Genomic DNA, 20,677 nt, shown 5'->3' with positions numbered 1-20,677 from the left:
TCTAAAAAAATCTGCGTAATTTTCTACCCGCGGATTCAAGAGAAATCAAGATTCCACGGAATTATGACCCCGTGGAAAATAGTATATCTACAGGATGTCCTACTCATGCCAGTCTTTTCTTGGGGCACATACAGAATGTTTGATACATTCACAATGACTTAAAGTATCAAAACTATATAAGTGAGAAGAAGACCCTTACATCCCACATTGGACTTGTAGCTGTTGCTCTTGGCGACGGTTGACTTGGTGATAATGATGTCCTTGAAGCTGTGGCGTTTCTTGTACACAAAGAGCATGATGAGTCCGAGGAGGGTGATACTGGCAATCATCGCGATCCCGATTATCACCTTGTCCAGGACCCCCTGCATTCTGGACTGCTTCACTGTTGGTTGATCTGTAAAATACAGCGCGAAATTAATCCATTTTGAAGCAAAGAATGTGAAAAATGGTAATTAATGCAGAATATAATAATCAGATCAGCACTTATTTCAAATTTTGGATTCTTATTCTGTCATAAGATGGATGGCTTTGCCAACAAATTAAATGACATGCATTAGTGTGTTATGAAACTTTGTGTGCACCATGAGGATCTTCAAAAACTTAGGGGTATGAAAATTACTTCACTACGAGTGTACAGTAGATTTATTCTAAGCCTATTCCCTATAACTGTGTGTGACCGTACCTCTTCTCATGCCTGTTCTGGGTGTCGGAGGCATGGACTTGTACCATGTAGTGTTAAAGACCAACCGCTCACTCTCCTGGTTGTTTCCTATGAAGGAGCCCTCATTGTTATCCTTGAAAACAGGTACCACCTAGAAATAAAATATATATAAATCAAAGTCATAACAAAGATCTCTTAAATATTTATGTAGTCTTCATTTCATTTTTCACAAAAAACCCTAAAAGTTCTATGAATAAACTCACAAAAAGGTAAAAAAAAAAAAAAAGAAAAACCCTTCTCCCTTCCATTTACAAAATATGGACAAGTTAGAATCAAAAAAATTGTTCTGCAGGCAATTTGACCTTGACATAATGATCTAAATTCAGTCATGACACATCTTTAGGTCATAAGCCATTTTTTCTCACTCTTGGCTTCCAATGTTTTGACCTTTACAAAACAACTGAAATGGAGGAAAAATAAGTAAAAACATACATACCTGAACTTCATACTCCTTATTGGGGTCTAAGGACATGACATAGAAACTGTGGTTGGTGACTGTGTGCTTGTAGCTAGAGTCCAGCTTGTAGGAGTCAGTGTCTACGAGTTTCCAGGCGACGGAGTAGCCGCGGATGTATGACGTATTATATGGCACCATCCAGGAGACGTTTGCCGTGACGCGATCTGTATCTATGTCATACGTCATGGATACAATGTTTAGGTACCAAACCAAAGGGTCTGAAAAAGCCAAAAATTATATTCATAAATTCCTCTATTCTAATTATCTACATAATTATGTAAACAGGTTTCAATAAAATGTGTTCAAGAAAATTTGATTACAGTAACGGATCAGAGCTATCGGTAGGATCTTTTTGATGAGAAAAAGAAGAAGAGATGTTATTGCAAATTGTAGTAGGATAATTTGCAGTTGACGATTTTACCCTAAATTGCTGTGGCATATACTGCATGAATAAACGACTTTGGATATAAAAAAAAATTGGGCAGGACCAGAAAAGGCAATTTTAAATCAATACCACTTATATAAATTCTGATTTTCAATTAATATAACTGATTTAAAACTTATAATCTTCACTTTTGCACCAACTTTTTCATTATATATAGGTATCACCATTAAAGAAATTCCAGTAGAGATCTTCTATTGAACAATATCAGGGGTTTGGTCATGTACATATTGTACTTTAAAGCAGAAAACCCTCCCTTTCTAAGTGAGAATCTAACTCATGATCATGCTTAAAGAGCAATATCAGATAAAACAATGGGGGGAGGAAGTGCAATATAAGTATACAGGAAGTCTATGTGAGTAGATTTCATGATGGCTTCTACGTCATTTGAGTTCACTGGAATTGAGGTCTAAAGATGGAGAACGATCTTTTTAAGGAGGCAACAGATAAATACACTTATCATATCAAGACAGGATGCAACCGAGGGCCACTAGGTTTAAAAATCTTTAAGTTTTCTAATCCTTAATCCCATGCATTTATTTTGCTAATCCAAACATGCAAGATTGTCATAAACCAAAACAGATGACTTGCAATAAAATAAGCTGTCATGGAATTGTGGGACTCATTTTCACTGAATTCAAGGAGATAAAATAATTAATAATAGATGACAAAGTCCGATAAGGCATCTACAGGGGGGAGCTAAACTATATAGGTCTGATTGTGTGTATTTACATTTCTGATATTAGCAATGCCTTGAGATTCACAAAAGTTACAGTCTTTATGCAGAATTATTGTTTAGCATGCAATCAAGTGATTTTGATGCCCTAAATGCCGTCTGAATCTTGCTACGTCATTAAAATGTATTCTGTTGATTCTTTTCCTTGAAGAAGAAAATTCCTTGGTATCAGATAAGAGAAATGAATTCCCTTTCAACTGCTTAGACAGGGTTTTAGTTATTTATGAACATACATTCTTATTCTCCCCTTTACCTAAGCTTCAACCATGTTCCGTTATTATCTTCAAAACAGAAGCCCCGCTTTACGATATTAAAAATAATGGAAAGAAAAAAAGATTTTTGCAGACGACGTTAATCTGCAGGGAAGGGGTACATCATTATAAAAACAATATACAGTACCACTGACGTAATGCTATTTTAGAAGGTGCCAAAAATTGATGGTGATCTCAATATTATTTTCTTTCCTCAGTGGGTGTTAGATTTTTATATCACATATTCTTTACGCATGAGATTGTTTAGCGGCAAACATCAGAGGTACCATCAACGATTCTTATAAGAAGGGTTGAAAAAGGTGGCATTACTGAAATCATAGCAATACCCTTTAGATGAAGCATCGTTTCTCGTCTTACAATAACGTATACAAAATCCTCCTCATTTGCCGATCGAGTGATTGATGCAGGGAGAAAACTTAACCGAGTTTTTTAATTATTAATGTTGATTTTTCTTGCTGTGCTTTATTTGTTTTTTATCGCCTCTGTACGTAATATACGTAATACAGTAATACTGACAATGTGTATACATCATTTCTAATAGTGTACTTGAATAACTTTCACATACCGCTTACTTCCTCCCTCAAGACTTGTCTTGTATATGAGATATTTTGACTGATTTATTGACTTTATGAGAGATCAATATACCGCCTTCAATGCATGTGTATTTTTTTTGTCCTTTCTTTGAAAAGAACATTTATACATGAGGACGAAACGAAATTGATTGTCTCCCTTGAAAAAAAAAAAAAAGGCATTGTCCAGTTCTCAACTTGGTTTGATATTTTTGGCACACTCAAATAGTGCAAAGTGATATTGTTTTTGAAAAAAAAAATCTTTTCATGGTTATTTCTATAACAATATACAATATCTTTAAAAGAACTTATGATAACTTAAAATCTTTAAAATAATTAACCTAAGTTGCAAAATCTTTTCTAAAATTTTGTACGTGAGTATGCAGATATATTTCCTAGAATGTGCAAAACAGCACTGATGCAAGAAACCTGCAGGAGATAGACAATTCATTAGATGCAGGTACATGTACTTCAGTTTTGATCTGATCTTTCTGAAGAAAAACCTTTCCCATCCATTACTCCCTTAACTTCTTCAGATTTGAATCAAACATGGAAAACATCTTTAAAGATCTCCAAGAAACAAAATTGTTTGTTTTGATTTAAAACGAAAAGCTGCATTAAGCAATTTATCCAAAGATCCCCAACCCCTCCCATGGAATTAGTGAAAATTAGGGATAAACGGGAAAATTTATCTGAATCTCTGTTGAAGGGGTACAAGAACAAGGTGCTAGATTTTGGCTGGGATTTCAGAGGTTAGCTACAGGGACTTTGTCTTATCTTCACAGGCGATGAAGCAAAGGGATTCAAAAAAAATATCCTGTATGAAATGCTCTGGGTAATTACTGTGTGGAGTGAGCTGTTCTACACTAGGGGCTTATCTGATGCCTTCGCTTCCTCTGTGGTGATAAGGCATGTAGTCTTATAGAAAATAATTAAACTTTTAACAGGTCAAACAAATTACCACCAGACTGCACTGTAGTGACTTATAGCTGACACCTATAATGGGAAATAGATTGAAGAGAGAGAGAGAGAGAGAGAGAGAGAGAGAGAGAGAGAGAGGGATATAACCATAATAAAATTCAAGCATTGGAAGAATACAAAAATTTGTGGTGTTTGCTAGATCTCAGCAGCATATTACATGAATATTCTGTAAAGAACTTTTGTTCTCTCCTTTGTGAACTACCAGGTATCTTCCATTGATTTTTTTTTACAATAAAAATTTTATATATTAACTAAAATTTTACCACAATTATTTAAATGGTCTCATATGCATGCAGCTACTGTAAATCACTTTTTATTCGCGAGAACTTTATTTTCGCGTAAGTGCTCGCGAAAATTTATTTCTCACGTATAATAGTATTCCTTATGATTGTATAGAACAATGACCACAATTCGTGAAAATTTTGTCTCGCTTATAAAGAACCAATGACTATCTCGCGAAAATAAGGTGTCGCGAAAATTAAGTGATCTACAGTATATAGTCAAACATAATTTTCTACAAATTGTCAGAAAATTGTTTTGACTTGTACAACTGTAAATTTGTGTGGTAATTCTTTCTTAGTAGTACATGGGAATCAAAGCAGACATGCACAGGGGATCACAAATTTTCTGAGTGTACCGTGTAAAATGACATGGAAAAACATTAAAATTGGAATGAAAATATAGGTTGGAATTCACAGGAAATCAGTTTACACAGGTGTTGGTTTAGGCAGGTTACACTATAATTACCTTCTTCATCATCCACTGTGTCTGCGCCGGTGGGCTTATTCGAGTCTGTGACAGCAGATCCATTGTTGACGACGTAGTTATGGTTACATTTCGTGTATGTCTTCGTGTCCACATCTTCACAGAGTTCCGTTTTAAATTCGACTTGTCCGTACCATTTTTTCTTCGTATTGCGACTGGCAAGGCTAAGGTCCACTCTCAGATTGTATAGTGAGTTGTACATCAGGGACTTGATCACATAAGAGGGCTGAAAAAAGTCAGAACAAATCTTAAAGTTTTAAAGACACATTAAAAACAATGTTAACGTTAAATGGCACTGTTTCAACACTGAAAAAAAAAAATCATTTGGAATTGTTGATTGAATTTGTCAGGATATAATTTCTTTTTAATATATTTGCTAGTACTGTTTTCTTCAAAAATACTTTTTAGTAAAAGTCCTGCATTCAGCTGTTTTGAATAAAATAATAAACAAAGTAGACCTTAAAAAAAATTGTTTTCATATCAGTAGATCAAATTTATCATAACTCTTTTGTGATTGTAGCTGTTTTATAGCTATACATGTTGTATATTACAATTTGCTGCTGTAACCATCATTTTAAACAAAAAAATTTTCATTCTTTCAACAACATATTTTGTGTTTGCCCCCTTTTAGGTACCTCTTTGTCCTTGGAATAAAACACAGTGTGTGAGTAATGGTCAGCCGGTTGATCACAAGGTGGGGAGTACTCCCAAATCTGACAGTTCTCCATAAACCAGGTCACCGTGTAGGCGTCCCCCTCCCCCAAAGGGAGGGGCGGGTTGGACCACTGGACGAGAGCGGAGAGGGTGGTATCTAGGGGGTCCTCAGTGATGGTGTAGTTAACCTGGAGGGGGGTGTTGACCGAGGATCCACGGTTTGTACTGGCAGTTAAGGAACCTGATGGAGGATACATCACCTCTATATAAAAAAAAGTATTCTTAATTAGCCTTCATTAGCTCATTATCAATTATGATCTTAAAATATTGAATTTATTTGCAATGAGTTAATTGGATTTACATTTCATATTAACTTCATGATTTAGGATTTAGCATCCCTTCATTAATACAAATCTATTCTTGTTGCTATTTCAAACTTTAATATAAGAAAACACCAAGCAATTTCAACTTCCACATGTCAACAAGTTATCTACTAGTATCTAGAAACATTGGTGATAAAACTTGACTACCCTATATGAAGGAGTTCATCAGAATATTTGTTAGAGATGTGTTTGACTGTACATGTATTTACAGTCAACCCTTGTTATCATGACCAAAAAAAACCTTGATATATCTGAGAGTTTAAGATATTAAACAGAAAAGCACTAAAAGAATAAGTGGTTGGAACTTCCAACTCACTTCAACGTATCCATGCAGGTACTCAGTATGTTGGCAATACCCATGTAACTTCAACCGTATATACGAATGATGATTTATGATTATAATGATAAATGATGGATAACAATGTCTTTGTTGACGAGAACCTGAGATAAGCTTGTCGTTCTCTTGGAAATGGACGTCAGTTGCGGTTCCGTTCTCTGTCACTGCGACCAGCCAGAACTCGGTACTGTGGAGAAGGATCTCTCTCTTCAGCACCACATTCCTAGAGGCTGTCTGAAAAGAAAAAATACCCAAACTGTAAAATAACGTTTTTTTGTGGGGTGAAATTTTCAAGGTTTGAGATAAATATATTGATTTTAGGCGTTTGATTTCATTTTGAAAATGTTTAGTAGTAGATATTGCATTTGAAAAATATCATTTCGTGGTGGTCATAAATTTGTGGGTGTCTCAATCCAAACCTTGAAAACAACAAAAATACCCCCCCAATCCCCCCAAAAAAAGATTTCACAGTATTACATTTAACACCAGCTGTCTGGAAAGACATAAAAAAATACACATTTCCACTAATTTGTCCAATTCTCCAACAGAGAGAACAATGAAAAATCTTCAAGTGCGTTTAGGTAATCTTTAAGTTTGTTCATATAGCAGTTTGGGTTGAGATGAAAAAAAAAAACCCACACATTTGGCTAACTTTCAAGTGGTATAATTTAAAGAGATAGCAATGAAAATCAAATCATTTATTTCCATAAAAACATCCAATCCCGGTTAAAGACAACAAATTTGATATAAATAATAAGGCTGATAGATTTAGTTTTTTCACCGGCACATCTTTGGATAAATCTTTTATGTCCTTTGCTTTGGAATGGAGCAAATCAACACAGAAATTTTAAAAGACCAGTGGATTACATAATCAGCGGAATATGCAGTATATATTAGATTTTTACCAAAGTGAACCCATCAAATTGTTATTGACCAAGCATTTGAAATAAAGAATGTTCAAAATATACTCTCTTTGTTTTATATTTATGACATAAAACTCTTTTGGCCTCCATCAGATATGCTTTGATAAGACTGGGCCTGATCAAATTACTCAAGAAATATATCCCATTATGACTAAATATGAATTATTTTGGCTCCAGCAATAAATTGACAGGAATCTCGGAGATTGTAAATGGTGTACTAGCTGGTAAACGGAGAACATTAAATAAGCAGAAAATGAAAGTTTATCAATAAAATTAAGAAAAAAGAATTCAAAATCAATATTAAAAAAATTGAATAAGAATAAAACAAAATTGCCACCAATCTATACATTAAGGCTGAACTTTGCACAATATAATCTACAGGGAATTTATATCTGCATCACATTCAGAAAAAAAGAGAAAAGAAATCCTGCAAAAAAGTTAATGAAAGCACTTGTTTCTAGATATTTTTAAGAAAAGAATATATGGATCTTGGAAGAATTTGAAGGCAGTTTTATCAATTACATTCTGCATATAAAAAAAAACAGCTACAGTGAGAAATTAACCAAGAGGGAATGAGCACCGATCCTATGACTGCTTTGCTTCTAAAGCTTCGGACCGCAAGGTGTCTGCACATCAAATGAAGCAGGTAATTTTTCAGAACAGAAAAAAGAAAAATCTTCGTCCATCAGCGGCCCGTAATGAGGTGTGATTCGGCACTCGTCTGTGACAAATCCTCTCTTTACACGTGTTTTACGTATCAACACGAGCCAATTCCCCCTATTCTAACCCTTGTTCTTCAGTTTAAGTCTCAATAAACTAACAATCCTTAAATCATAATGACTCCGCTTTTATTTTCTTTCATGTCGAGCTCCACAGATAGAACTTGGAACCAAAATATCGTATTATGACAGCGGCAATGGAAGAAACAACTGTTTCATGCAGCGTAGATTTGTACATGTAAACTTGTATCACTGAAGTCAGAAACGATCTGTGCCAAAATAACTTTACCAAATTCATTCAGTCATCAGGTTTACAAAAACAACATCATAAACATTCATTGTATAAGCACAAATCTATTTTCATCCCCAATGTCACTATCAATTCTGAATGTATACTGCTCTTCAAATCATATTTCATAAAAAGAACTAAGTGCAAATATAAGAGGTCAATTTTTTTTGTATTGTATAAAATTACAATATCGTAGTAAATGGTCCTTCATTTCAATTCTTTTTTATAGTTGTATCTATAAGCATTCAGATATAATTTTTCTCATCTTATACTTAAATCCAGATAATGTAAAAGTTACAAAGTATATAAATGGAGTACATGTTCAGAAGATAGAGTGAATAGAATATTTGGTTTATATGCACTGATCAATTGTATTCATAAGATATACATATATAAACCTTAAAATCATTCAAAAGATATATACATATACTTCAAATCTTCACTTTTTAAAACAACAAAAAGGACAGTTGCGTGATGGTCATAACCTGCAGTCCTGCATCTATTAGTAATTATTATAAAAACCAATATATACTAGTATATATATATATATATATAGTATGCAGGGGTTGAAACCAATATTAATCCCCTAAAATTACAATTTGTAGATAATTGCCAGTACCAAAGAAATGAACACACAATTTCAAAAGACAGCTTGCAACAAAAGCTTTTTTAAAAAAAAAACCCGCCATCAATCCATCTTTTAAAAAACTTTATAATTTTCTACCTGCATGATCATCGGACATGGCATATGCCTGTTCATTTAAAAATTGTACATATGCAGAATTAAACAGAAAGAAAGTGAAACAAATATTTTTTCCCAGGTAAAATTTAGGATGCATAAAATCAAAAAAATTACAAAATTTTGAACACGCAATTTAGATATTACAACTTGCATTTTGCGAGTTGTATATAGTGAATTTCGAACCCTGGTATGATCTTTTTTCCTTATCATTTTCAAGTTACAACTCTTAGACAGTAATGTTGTCAAACAATTAATAAACAGACACATAACCAGCAGAGCTCTCCATTAATAGGAACTGGGTCACATTTCTCAGGAAACATTATTACGATTGGTTAGCACTTTTCCCTCTTACAAAGTATTATTGGTAAGGATTCTTATTGTATAACATCTTCTCAGACAATTTATTTTGGGTAAAGGACTTAATGTTGTGTACAAATTGTTTTGTGCCCATGTAAACAATCTGCAAGGTGGGTTTCTTGCTAATGGGAACAAAGTTACGTAATGCAGTAGAACAAAATTTAATTTCATAGTCGATTGATAAATAAATGATAAAGATTTGTAAATTGATAATCACTTTTTAATTTTTTTTTTTTCGAAAATTGATGAGATCTGCATGGTATTTAATGTAAAATATTCAATTTTGAATACCATAGTATTTAAGCTAATTACATTACTGAATATAAAAATTGATTTTAAATACTCGGACTATATATCATCTGCAAATTTCGATAATATGATATTTTAATCCTTTTTGATATACTGGTAATTCATAAATTACCCGAAAGCTGAAAGAATTCAAGAAAATAAATACTCCTCATCCCTTACATACCATAAGACAATTTATGAACAATACATTTGGGGGAGATATGAAATAGAAGAAGGTCACATTATACTTACAAATTTTACAGTGTGAATTAAATGAATGATAGTATAACAAATTATACTGTTATGAATTATACTGCTACGAATTATAGCTGTTACGAATCATATTGTTACGGACTATATTGAAATACATGCGATCATCATGTCCATGGCTATTAAGGGTGTGCACCTTGGCAGAGAGTAAGTGTGATGTGGTTACATTGCTCTTGGAGTAATCTGTGCCAGACTTACTCTTATGTTAATTGCCGTATAGTATCTCCCAAATCAACAGAGAGATGGCACAACCAATTATACCAGTTACTACCATTATCACTGAAGTAGCTCTTTATGAGTACCGGGTAACAATGCGGTAGAATGGATTAATTCTCATACACACGTCCTCCAAATAGCAAAGATACAATTGGCAATCACTATAGGGTTCAGCAAAAAATGTTACAAGGTTGCACTAAATAATTAACCCCTTTGAATTTAAAATTTAATATTTGATTTATTGATTTGGGGTTTTGGTTTTTTTTTTTTTAACTTTAGAGCTTAGAGTAACTAAAACATCTCAAAAAATTGAGATCTTAGAATAAAATTATTGGAATACATGTAAATATTTCAATGATTTAACATTTATAGACAAATGTTATATTTCTAAAAAATACTCATTGGTTTTTCCCCCCATAAAAACATATAATACATGTATGGATTATGAATGGCAATTAAAGTAATTGTATTTTACAAAGCTTTTGTACACAAAAAACTTTGCTAGCTTAGTCAAAATTTATCTGTCAATTTATTAAATTTTTCTGATGTAATTTGATCTGAGCATTGGCATTATGTCTAGCTATTGCATAAATCACGTCAGTATAAACAGAATTGGAGGGAATTCAGTTCAATGGGAAATTCATTCCCCTATAAGAATCATCTGCACCCTTCCCCCCATTCAACTCCTCCGAGACAAATTATACGAGGATCAAAAATAATTTTTGAAGTACTTCTTTCTATTTCAAACAGATCATCCTCAGCGTATATTATGAAATATTGTATCTTTGTGCCATAAAATCTATATTAAATAAAAATTGCTTAAATGTCAAAGCTTCACCAAATATTCAATTTGGCCTTGAAGTTTTGATTAAGTTTTGAAAAAAAAAAGACTTCTAGGAAATAAAATCTCAGTCGAATCCATCACTGCTGGTGGTATCTCTACAAAAGTCCGATTTTTATTATGATTACAACATCAAGTACCGTGAAGAAGTTTGATGTTCGCTGAACTTCAAGTGCCGGCTTCATTAATGAGATATATTAATAATGGAGAGAAACTATAGAGGATTACCGGAACTTGTATTAGAGATAGGGACCCAGAGTTAGGAGAGGTTTCTTATGTCCAAGGAGTTATTTTTTGTCCCAGCTCCTTCCCTTTTATCTGTATGTATCTACTCTGATATGAAGAATCTGCGAAGAAGCAACAGACAGTTATAAAAACAGCCTGATATTCCGTTGATCTCGCTGTATCGAAACATTAGAGAGGTATGTTTTCTAAATATTTCGAGTGCTGTTCTTAGCATCTGGGAAGGCAGCAAGCCCGAAAACTCGCAAGAACAGGTGGGAGACTCAGGCATTTTTCATCACCTATTTCTACTAATTTACCGAAAGGTAACACTGTAGATATAAGCATATACCCTGAGCCATGTGAGAGATATTTTCCCCGAGAGCACTCGTCTGACCCAAGTTTGACTGGTTTCAATAAAGCAAGCCCGAATGAATTTTATGTACATGATTTTATTCATGTGATTACTTAGAGTTTACATGCTGCTTCAAAGCTCGGCCACACAAACTCACTGCCTTCGCACTGTCAGATTCAATATGGGATGAAGTCTCGCTCATATACATTTTTTTTTTGCCTAGCCGAGATTAAGTTTAGAAACAAGATGAGCCTATTTTAATCGTTAGCTGGCAGATAAAATTAGGTGACACATTACGGGGAATGTGAACAAATTATGATCTGCCTTCACAATATTAACTCTGCACGGCATAGCAATAAAAAAATTTGATTTATGGATTAAAAATCTTTCATAATATGCCTGATAAAAATAGATCCAGAAATATTGATACAGGTCTAAGGATGGGTGCACTGAGAGCCTGAATTTTATGTACAAATCTGATAAATAGATATAAAGAAAGTGATAGATGTCGTGTCAATTTCTCATTAATTTGATTTAGCTATATTGATAACAATTATATAACTTAGAAGACAAGATTTTTTCCCCATATGCAAGCTACATAGACAGTTTTATGTCTAAATTAAAGTTTTGTTTGATCTAGCTATTTCAAATTTGCAAAAAAGGCAGAATGTTTCAGGTTCTTGTTCATATGCACTACAGGTCTAACACAATGCTAAATGAATGGCTGAAAGTGAAAAAAAGTTAAGATATTCTATATTTCAGAATAAATACTCATAGTTATTTCCGCTCGTCTTTTTAAAGGGTATTACATTATGATTTTACACCTTTGCTTCAAATAAATCTAATCAGTTAAAATATGTCTAAATAATCAAATTTAAGTTTTCTGCAAATTATAAAAGGTTATTAATTAACATACACTCTTATGAAAAACTTTTTTTCAAACTTATACATCTATCAATTTAGGCTAAAGTTAGTCAGAATATATACACTGAACCTGAAATGTGCTAAGATTTAAAAGAAGCGAAATATTAGCTATTACCCAAAGAAAGCCTTTAAATCATATTTCATCATTATCAAGACCCCAGAGCTGGGTAAACAAAGCCTTTAGCAGGTGATAAGTTGAGTCTAAGATCTTACTGACATCAATACCACTTTGATGAAGTTAATTTTGATAGTACTAATCCAAAACTGAGAGAGAATCAGCCCCGTAAAAGACCAAGACATGAAAAGCTTTCACTAAACCACAAAAATTTCAGACCGTCATAATTAACATACTTCTGAGCACTTTTCCTTCAGTGCACTTTAAAATCAACAAATCAGCACTAAGCTAAGAGCAACAATGATGACATCTTTTTTAGGTACCGTATATACTCGCCTATAAGTCGGTCCACCTATAAGTCGGTTGTGTTTTTTGAGGTTATTTGGAAGGGATTTGCCATTGATCCGCTTATAAGTCGGTACAACTTTTTGCTAGAATCAAATGCTTATTTTTTGTTTTACCCTGATTTCAATTATTTTTTTTAGAAATGAAGTCGATGTCTAACTTTAAATCATAAAAAAATAAATAATGCCCTCTTATGATTAAGAAAAAAAAATAGAATTATTAAATACATGTATATAAAATACATGTAATTTATGTATAACTTATTATACATAAATGATAATAATAAATCCAGACTTTATTATAGCTGTTGAAAATGTTTATGAAATACTACGATTTGCAATCCAGATGAATACCAATCTTTTTATGACTCGCCTATAAGTCGGACATATAGACTTTTGCATCAAAATCTAACTCTCAAAATACCGACTTATAGGCGAGTATATACGGTACATGCAAGTAAATGTACTTCTTAATACCAGGTATATGATAACTGATGGTAACTTTCATAATTTTCTTTATTAAATTTTGTTTAAATTGCCTTTTTAACAAATGTGGCAGTCAGCCAGGATCGATTGCCAGTGGCCGGATAGCTCGTCAGTAGAGCACCTGACTGGAGATTCAGGGGGTCTGGGTTCGAATCCTGGGCCAGTCTGCTGCATTTCTCTCCTCTCCCATTACACAAGTAACAAACTGGCCTTTTTCTATTGGCCATTTAAACCTTTAACCTAACACTGTTTCCACATGCTTAATTAAATCTCATCCCTTTCTCCCTATTTTTTACCTGTATGACTTCTGTCCAGGCCCTGGTTTGTGGTGTCCCCACCGGTTCCTTGGCCATAAGGACGTAAACAAAGGCCTGTCTATTCCCTGACACCTGTTCTGAGGTGGGGGTGTCCCACGCTATTTCTATTTTCTGTGTCCTTTTGAATGGTATCACCACTGGTTCAATGCTGAACATCCATTGACCAGTATTAGGAGATGCTGCAATGATTCAGATAAATGCAATCATTAATTAAAATGAGGTGTAATTAATATGTGTAATAATCTATTCGTTAAGTGTGAACAAAAATTTAAGATGGACCAATGAATGTGAAGGGGAGGGGGGGGGGGAGAGTACTTTGGGGGGGGGGAGGGGGAAACCTTTCCTGAATGTTCCTATAAGCAAACTGTTTATTTTCTTTTTGAAAAAAGTCAATGAATCTATAAATTGGCATAACCTGTGATAAGGTGTATGCTAATAAATCAATCTATCTAAAGAAAAATATTAAGTATTGGATGGCCTTGATATCCCTACAAATGTTGGGATATAAATACATGATATGCATGTTGTCCGTGTGTTATTAATAATAACTAGCTGGTAGACCCTGGTCAGTCAACTCTGCAGCCCGTCCCTGGTAACAGGTTCTGATGTTTTAATTTCCCTGTTTATCTTATCAGAGACTATCTCTAGTAGCAGTCAAAAACTGCCCAAAATCTAGGAGTTGCCAACACGTGGAGGGGGGAAATCAAAACTAATTACAGTGTATAGCCAAGTCATAATCAGAGAGTGTGTACCGGTACAAGAATATACTCCAAGGAAAAATAGCAAAGGTCAGTTTTTCAAGACTTTGGCTCCTCTGGATGTGCATCAAAACACACAATGGTTAACTGACATAAAATCCACAAAGATTATCTCTTCCTGAAATAATTACTTGTTGCCTCTAATTCTCTTTAGATTTCCACATAAAGAGTCTAGCCAATTAGGCAAGTCTAAACCAGAAGCAAATAATGAGGCCAGGGCAACTTTAACGAGACTAGGTATTCTTTTTTATTTTCCGAGGGGGACCAGTTTTATTGCATTTTGACTGTTGCTGATCATTCTAACAGAATCCTTAGAAATAGTCTGTCTGATGATACACAGCCATGTAAAAGAGAAATAAAAACTTTTTTTTGGTCTTGAAATGGGGTAATAAATAATAATAATATACATGTATACTCTTATACTAAAAACTATAAAGAAATTGCATAAAACTTGCTTAAAAATGTATATTTCTTTAGAAATGTATATATTTCTGTTAAAAAATAAAATAGTGATAAAACATGTGGCTTAAAAAACACTCATATTTTTATTTATCATTAAATGAAGTCAACAAGTTCAAAATACTTGTTTGTTTATACTTAATCTAAGAATTCAAAGGCAAATCCTAATAAATTACCTGTGTTCAAAATGTTTGCCTTGAAATCACATGCTACTTTGCATCCTTTTTGCTGGAATAAAAAAGAGAGAGATAAATTTCATGGAAGACCTAGAAACTTGGAACTTATCAATTTAAGCCATTACTTAATTTTTTACAATTACCTTCATCTGTATTGAGCTGAGAATCTAAATATTAGAACATATTGCCTGCTATGTCATGATTCACAGAGTTCCACATTAACCCAGTCTGTTCATATGCTTTTAATTAATATAATTTCAATGTAAAGATGAATCAAACATTTACAAACAGGAAAAAAACCCCATCAGATTTGAGTTTTAGAAAATGGCTACTGTATACAGGGAAATTTTCGCCCCCATTTTATTTTCGCCCCTTTCGCCCTACCCTCATTTGGGCTAATTTAAAACAGGGCGAAATGAAATAATATGGTATAATTTCTTTAATAAAACTCTGATTGGGCGAATTTAAAACGGGGCAAAATTGTTTGCAAGTGTGAAAGGGCGAAAATTAAATGGGGCGAAAATAACCCTGTATACAGTATTCATATAAAAGCAGACAATAACCTAGTTTTTGGATAAAAGATATAGAACAAAGTAGTCTCCCCTGACAATAAAAATTTTGGAAATTTGAAAATTAAAAATTTTAAATTTAGAAATTAAAATGAAATGTTTCTTCTTACACATTTGTCTCCATTGTGACAAATTTCTGAGAATATTTCAGGCCTCAGAACGAGGGGTTCACACATCTTCCAGCACTGCAAAAAATAATAAACAAATAAATGAATCAAAATATGAATTTATAATGAATGTGAGAACTTTAATTTTGCTTAATTGTGTGAGTTGGTCAATGCTCAAGAAAATTTTATTCTTGAGAATATTATCCTCAGCATAAAGTTAACAGCAAAAACCAGGATTTATAAAATTTTTGTCTTACTATAATCATTACCAAGTATATAACTCTCCGAAAAATACGGTGTTGCCTATATAATATATGAATTCTTGGTTATCATATGTATGAAAACCAATGCCATTCAAAGAGTAAAAGACATGCAATCATAGTTTCATTGAAAATTCTGAGTTGCTATATTTTCCTTCCATTGATCAGTAAAATATAAGGATGCTAAAACTATACCCTACTCATCTTAATGAAATTAAACTTTGCCTGGTTTCACATTTTCTTAATGGATATTGAAGTGAAAAATAGTGGCTATAAATTCAACCCTGCATATAACCATGGTTAATGAATAACCTTGTGAACGGCCCATACTTTCATCATAATGCTGTTTTAGGCTCATAGCAAATGTTATAAAAAAAGAGTTCTTTATTATCATATTAAAAGGTTTGAGAGGCGATGACATGCATTAATATTATAGTGGAATTAAAAAAAAAATCTAAGGACAATGTGAGATAGCTATAGAGCTTTTAGATGGGTGATATTTTTCAGCCAAGGTTTTTTGTTAAATTAAACATGAACATACCACATCACAGCTCTTCCTCTTGAAACAGGAGTTATCATCATACGGAGCTCGCAATGTCTGTGAAGAAAGGAAAAATTTATTAAAAGTGATATTTCACTAATGCTTATCTGATAGTAAAAAAGAAAGTATTAAATAAAATAAACAAAAATAAAAGTTGGTGTTAGCTACTCATTTGAAAAATTTAAATGACATGGTCCAAAAAAAATGCAATTCAGATATCAATGCAAAATAAATGTTCAAAGATATATTCTATCTCAGCAGTTTCTGTGGAACTTTATTATATTTTCTTGGAAAAATTCCTTGTGGATTATTCACTTTTGAGATGTCTGCAATAGCTTATAAAAATACACCATGAAAATACTAACATAAATTTAATGAAGAGAAGCAATTGTATAATTTTTTGAAAAAAATTACCCAAAGTTCCAAATTTATCATTAATTTTTTATGCCTCAATCTTTTCATTAACTTTTGTGCATCACTTCAATTTTCATAAAAACAATCAACATACTTATGAAGGTTTTCATGCTCAAATGAAAAAAAAGACACCAAAACTGTTAATACATCTGTTTTTGCAATTTTTTTTTTGGAGTTGTGTAAGAATTTTATTTTGCAAAAGGCACCACTGAACTTTTTTTCCTTCAAAAGCTAATGCTTCCATTGAAATATTGTTTAAATGAAATTTTGAGATTTAATTAGTCTTTGGTCAAACATTTTTAGCCAGCTCATACTTATGGAAATACAGGACTTCTGAGCACATTTTTTTAGGTTTTTTTTTGTCCCATTAGCTTATCTCTGAAGATTTTAAATACAAAGTTTTACATCGCAATTTAGTTCCTCCTCTTTGCATGGGTGATAAATATCTTTTAATTTCTTAAAGATTTGTCTATAAAAGAAAAAGAATCAAGGGGGGCAAATAAGCATTTCGAAACATGCACCTGTGTTCTGCATGTTTAAATAAAACTGCCACCAAAGCAAATAAAATTTCAAACAAATTAATCAATTTGTCTCCAGGTTGGTTAACTTAATAATAACATGTTTCCACATAAATTCTTTTTTCTATGACAACATTGTTAAAGAAAAGTATTGAAAGTGAAAACATAAGGGGAATAACGAGAAGATTAATTAGTTCTTGAAGATTATCATGCACCTATACCCAGGAAAAAGGGGGGACATTTTGGCATCCCCAGATAAAGCACATGCTGAAATAAGTGAATGTATGTGTCGTTGCTTAAATCTCTTTCAATCATAAAATTAACTCTTTAATCCAACTTTTCATTCTTAATACTGCATTAGCTAGAGGTAACCTTAATATTTCTGCAATGTGCTTGCACAACTTTTTGCATGGAAGCAGCCTTTAATTCAGCAATGTCTTAAAGCAATATAATTATCTTGCACAACTTGGAACACAATTTTTAACCTGTTAATTTTGGACACCGAGGATTTGTCATGCCCAAAAGCACTTACAACACCCATAACCTTTCGTAAAAAAATGAACTAAAAGTCACTTCATCTAGGGCTAATTCGGTAATTGGAAATCACGATATGTATCGATTCAATTCCCAAAATATTCAAAATTTGATTTCTGCAGTCATTTTGTTGAAGTCGCACAAGTGACACTTGATATCTTGATAAAAGTGGACAGCCATACATGTATCCTGCGTACACTCCTACAGATGCAGCCTACATCTTTCCACTCTCAGGCCTTAGGTACCTGTAGCGCGCACCTGGACTCTTCCTCGTATCATCAAACAATGCCTTACTTAGTTTTCTCCTTTTCTATTTCTAAAAAAATTGTCGTCACCCCATTTTGTGCTTTGGTACTAACGTCTTTTACAGTTTTTTGTAACTTATTCCAAGCAAGTTTTCATTTTTGGTTGATCAAGATGATGGATGATGATGACCTCGAAGATTAACTAACGAAATGAAAACGGTCCAACTAATTTTTTTCCGGTTTGTCTTGAACATTCGAACACGCTTCCTTAGCATTATTCATATATTTAATATGTAATTTTCTATCTATAATTTAAACACATCACAATATTTTTTTTTTTGGTATTTAAAGTAGAAAATAAACTTTTGATATAAATCGCAAAATGAAGACATTTTGCCTTTGCGCAAAAGTCAATCCTTAAAATGATACAGCTTTTTTTTCTATTTCTTTTTCCCAAAATGTAATTATAAATTATAATAGATATTTGAAAGTCAATTAAAATACACATAAAATTAAATAATCATTACGATTTAATCAAAGAATAAGTTTGTTATTTTTAAATAAAAAGTCGTATATACCTCTTGCAGGCACCTTGCTCGACATCGGGCTTTAGCGATTGGTCCAACATCTATTGCGGAAGTCCATACGGAAATCGAAAGCACAAAAGTCACAATTGTCAACAAACTGTCCATTGTTTTAAAACAATAAAATATTAAATAAATCCAGATATTCCAAACAATGTCACGAAGCTACTGACCCATTACAAGCGGAGGTACTCAGGAAAGTTATTTCCGTAAATATTGAACCCAGCAAATACTTTGAGCCCGCGCACTCATAGCGTAACTACTTTAAGTGCCACTGGTTGTTGAGAAGGAATGTCGGAAACCTTATCTATATCAAATTTACATCGGAGATGAATTATTAAGAAAATCGGCGATAAAACACTCTCCTATTAATTACAAGAAAAACGTGTGTAGAAAAACAGTAAAGGTTGGGCCTCGATCTTCAAACGATAATCTTCGATCACATGGCCTCTCCTTGTTAATCCTTAATTAATTGTAATATTCACTAAGGCTGTTAATATCCACAGCTCCGAGACGCTTTACTTGCCAAAAGTCACTTTTCTTAACACCTTCAGGGGTAGTTTTTAACAGCTTTCACCATCTAACCCCAAGAATCTTTTAATATACGAACCCTAAATACATTAACTCCAACAGAAAAAAGAAAAACATGTAACGATGTTTTTGCTGATTCAAGTCCAAGTAAGAAGAATTAAACACAAAAACAAACAGGAGGCGGTCAGTTTGCTCCTTTTGCTCCGCGAGAGGAATTGAATGTTTCTTTTTCCTCCGTTGACTATACGTTGCAGTTTACTCGGAACAACTCAGACACTAAGCGAATCCCTATACTCTGTATCTTCTTCTTATCACTAGAACCCTACGTAGGCTTGCAAACAAATCACATCAGACATGCCATAGAATTCATCCACTCTACCGCTTCTAAAACCTACTGATATTCACTTTGATAAACTCCAGTTTGTGTTTTTTTTCTCCATTTTTATCAGAGACAATCTGGGTCAAATCGAGTTACTTCAATATATAAAAGGAACTCACATTTAATGCATCTTCTAATAAGCGGCAGAAAAAAGCCGGAATGGCGAGAAAACCCTTCTTCTGTTCTTTGAAATAAAACAGTATTGTTTCCAAAGTATTAGGAAATCTTAATTATATCACGAACAACAAATAAATAATCTTCATTAACTAAGTTATCAAAAGTTAAGGGTCAGGTTTCTTTAAATAAGACGATAGGACAGGATCTGAATAGCATTCATTTCAAAACCCCTTGACCCGGCCTGTTGTTCTTAGGTTAAAAACGCTTTGTTAATAAGCAGGGATAATTGGTAAATACTTTGGTTCATAATTCCACCAGAATTGTTTATATACAATTCGCACGATCTGCTCGTACCAATTAACCCCCTCATAGCGAAAGCATTCTTTTGCACAACATAAACATGTAAATAAGAAAAGTGCGCATGCAACAGACTATGCACCGTGGGCAATTTCCGGGTTCCTACCGCTTCTGGTTTTAATTTTTTTTAATGTCATATCACATTTAACCCTGTGTGACGTCAACGCTATTCTATTGAACTCTCTGCTGAGACGTTCGCTATGATTATTTTTGTCACTGGACAAGGATAACTGAGTCATAAAACGTCACTGATATTTTTCCTCTTAAATGTATTTGTCATTTTGTAAGTAAGACATATGTTTTTGTCTTGGTGGTCTGTCTCAGGATGCGAGGGATTGTTTTTGTAGTTTCAATTACGCCAACGATCAGCATTCTCTGCAATAATTTTTTTTTGTTATAAGCC

The 20,677-nt window shown here is 33.3% G+C and overlaps 1 protein-coding gene across 1 annotated transcript in view; it reads right to left on the bottom strand.

Annotated features, from left to right (window-relative positions):
* LOC134246232 (uncharacterized) overlaps positions 1–19,931 on the bottom strand; it is a 40,083-nt gene extending 20,152 nt beyond the window's left edge. Inside the window, exons 1-11 of the mRNA XM_062728562.1 lie at positions 18,885–19,931; positions 16,596–16,652; positions 15,798–15,872; positions 15,119–15,170; positions 13,705–13,904; positions 6,422–6,551; positions 5,579–5,859; positions 4,926–5,169; positions 1,158–1,396; positions 683–812; positions 200–394 (exon numbers count right to left, since the gene is read on the bottom strand). Of these exons, the coding sequence (XP_062584546.1) occupies positions 200–394; positions 683–812; positions 1,158–1,396; positions 4,926–5,169; positions 5,579–5,859; positions 6,422–6,551; positions 13,705–13,904; positions 15,119–15,170; positions 15,798–15,872; positions 16,596–16,652; positions 18,885–18,998 (1,717 nt within the window). The 5' untranslated portion in view covers positions 18,999–19,931. The remainder of the gene's footprint in view (positions 1–199; positions 395–682; positions 813–1,157; positions 1,397–4,925; positions 5,170–5,578; positions 5,860–6,421; positions 6,552–13,704; positions 13,905–15,118; positions 15,171–15,797; positions 15,873–16,595; positions 16,653–18,884) is intronic.
* Between the last annotated feature and the right edge of the window lie 746 nt (positions 19,932–20,677).

This window comes from Saccostrea cucullata, unplaced genomic scaffold (genome assembly GCF_032062105.1).
Source record: "Saccostrea cucullata isolate Sc308-1 unplaced genomic scaffold, CSIRO_AGI_Scuc_v1 ctg205, whole genome shotgun sequence".
NCBI lineage: Eukaryota > Metazoa > Mollusca > Bivalvia > Ostreida > Ostreidae > Saccostrea > Saccostrea cuccullata.
This window is presented reverse-complemented; position numbering and strand designations above follow the sequence as displayed.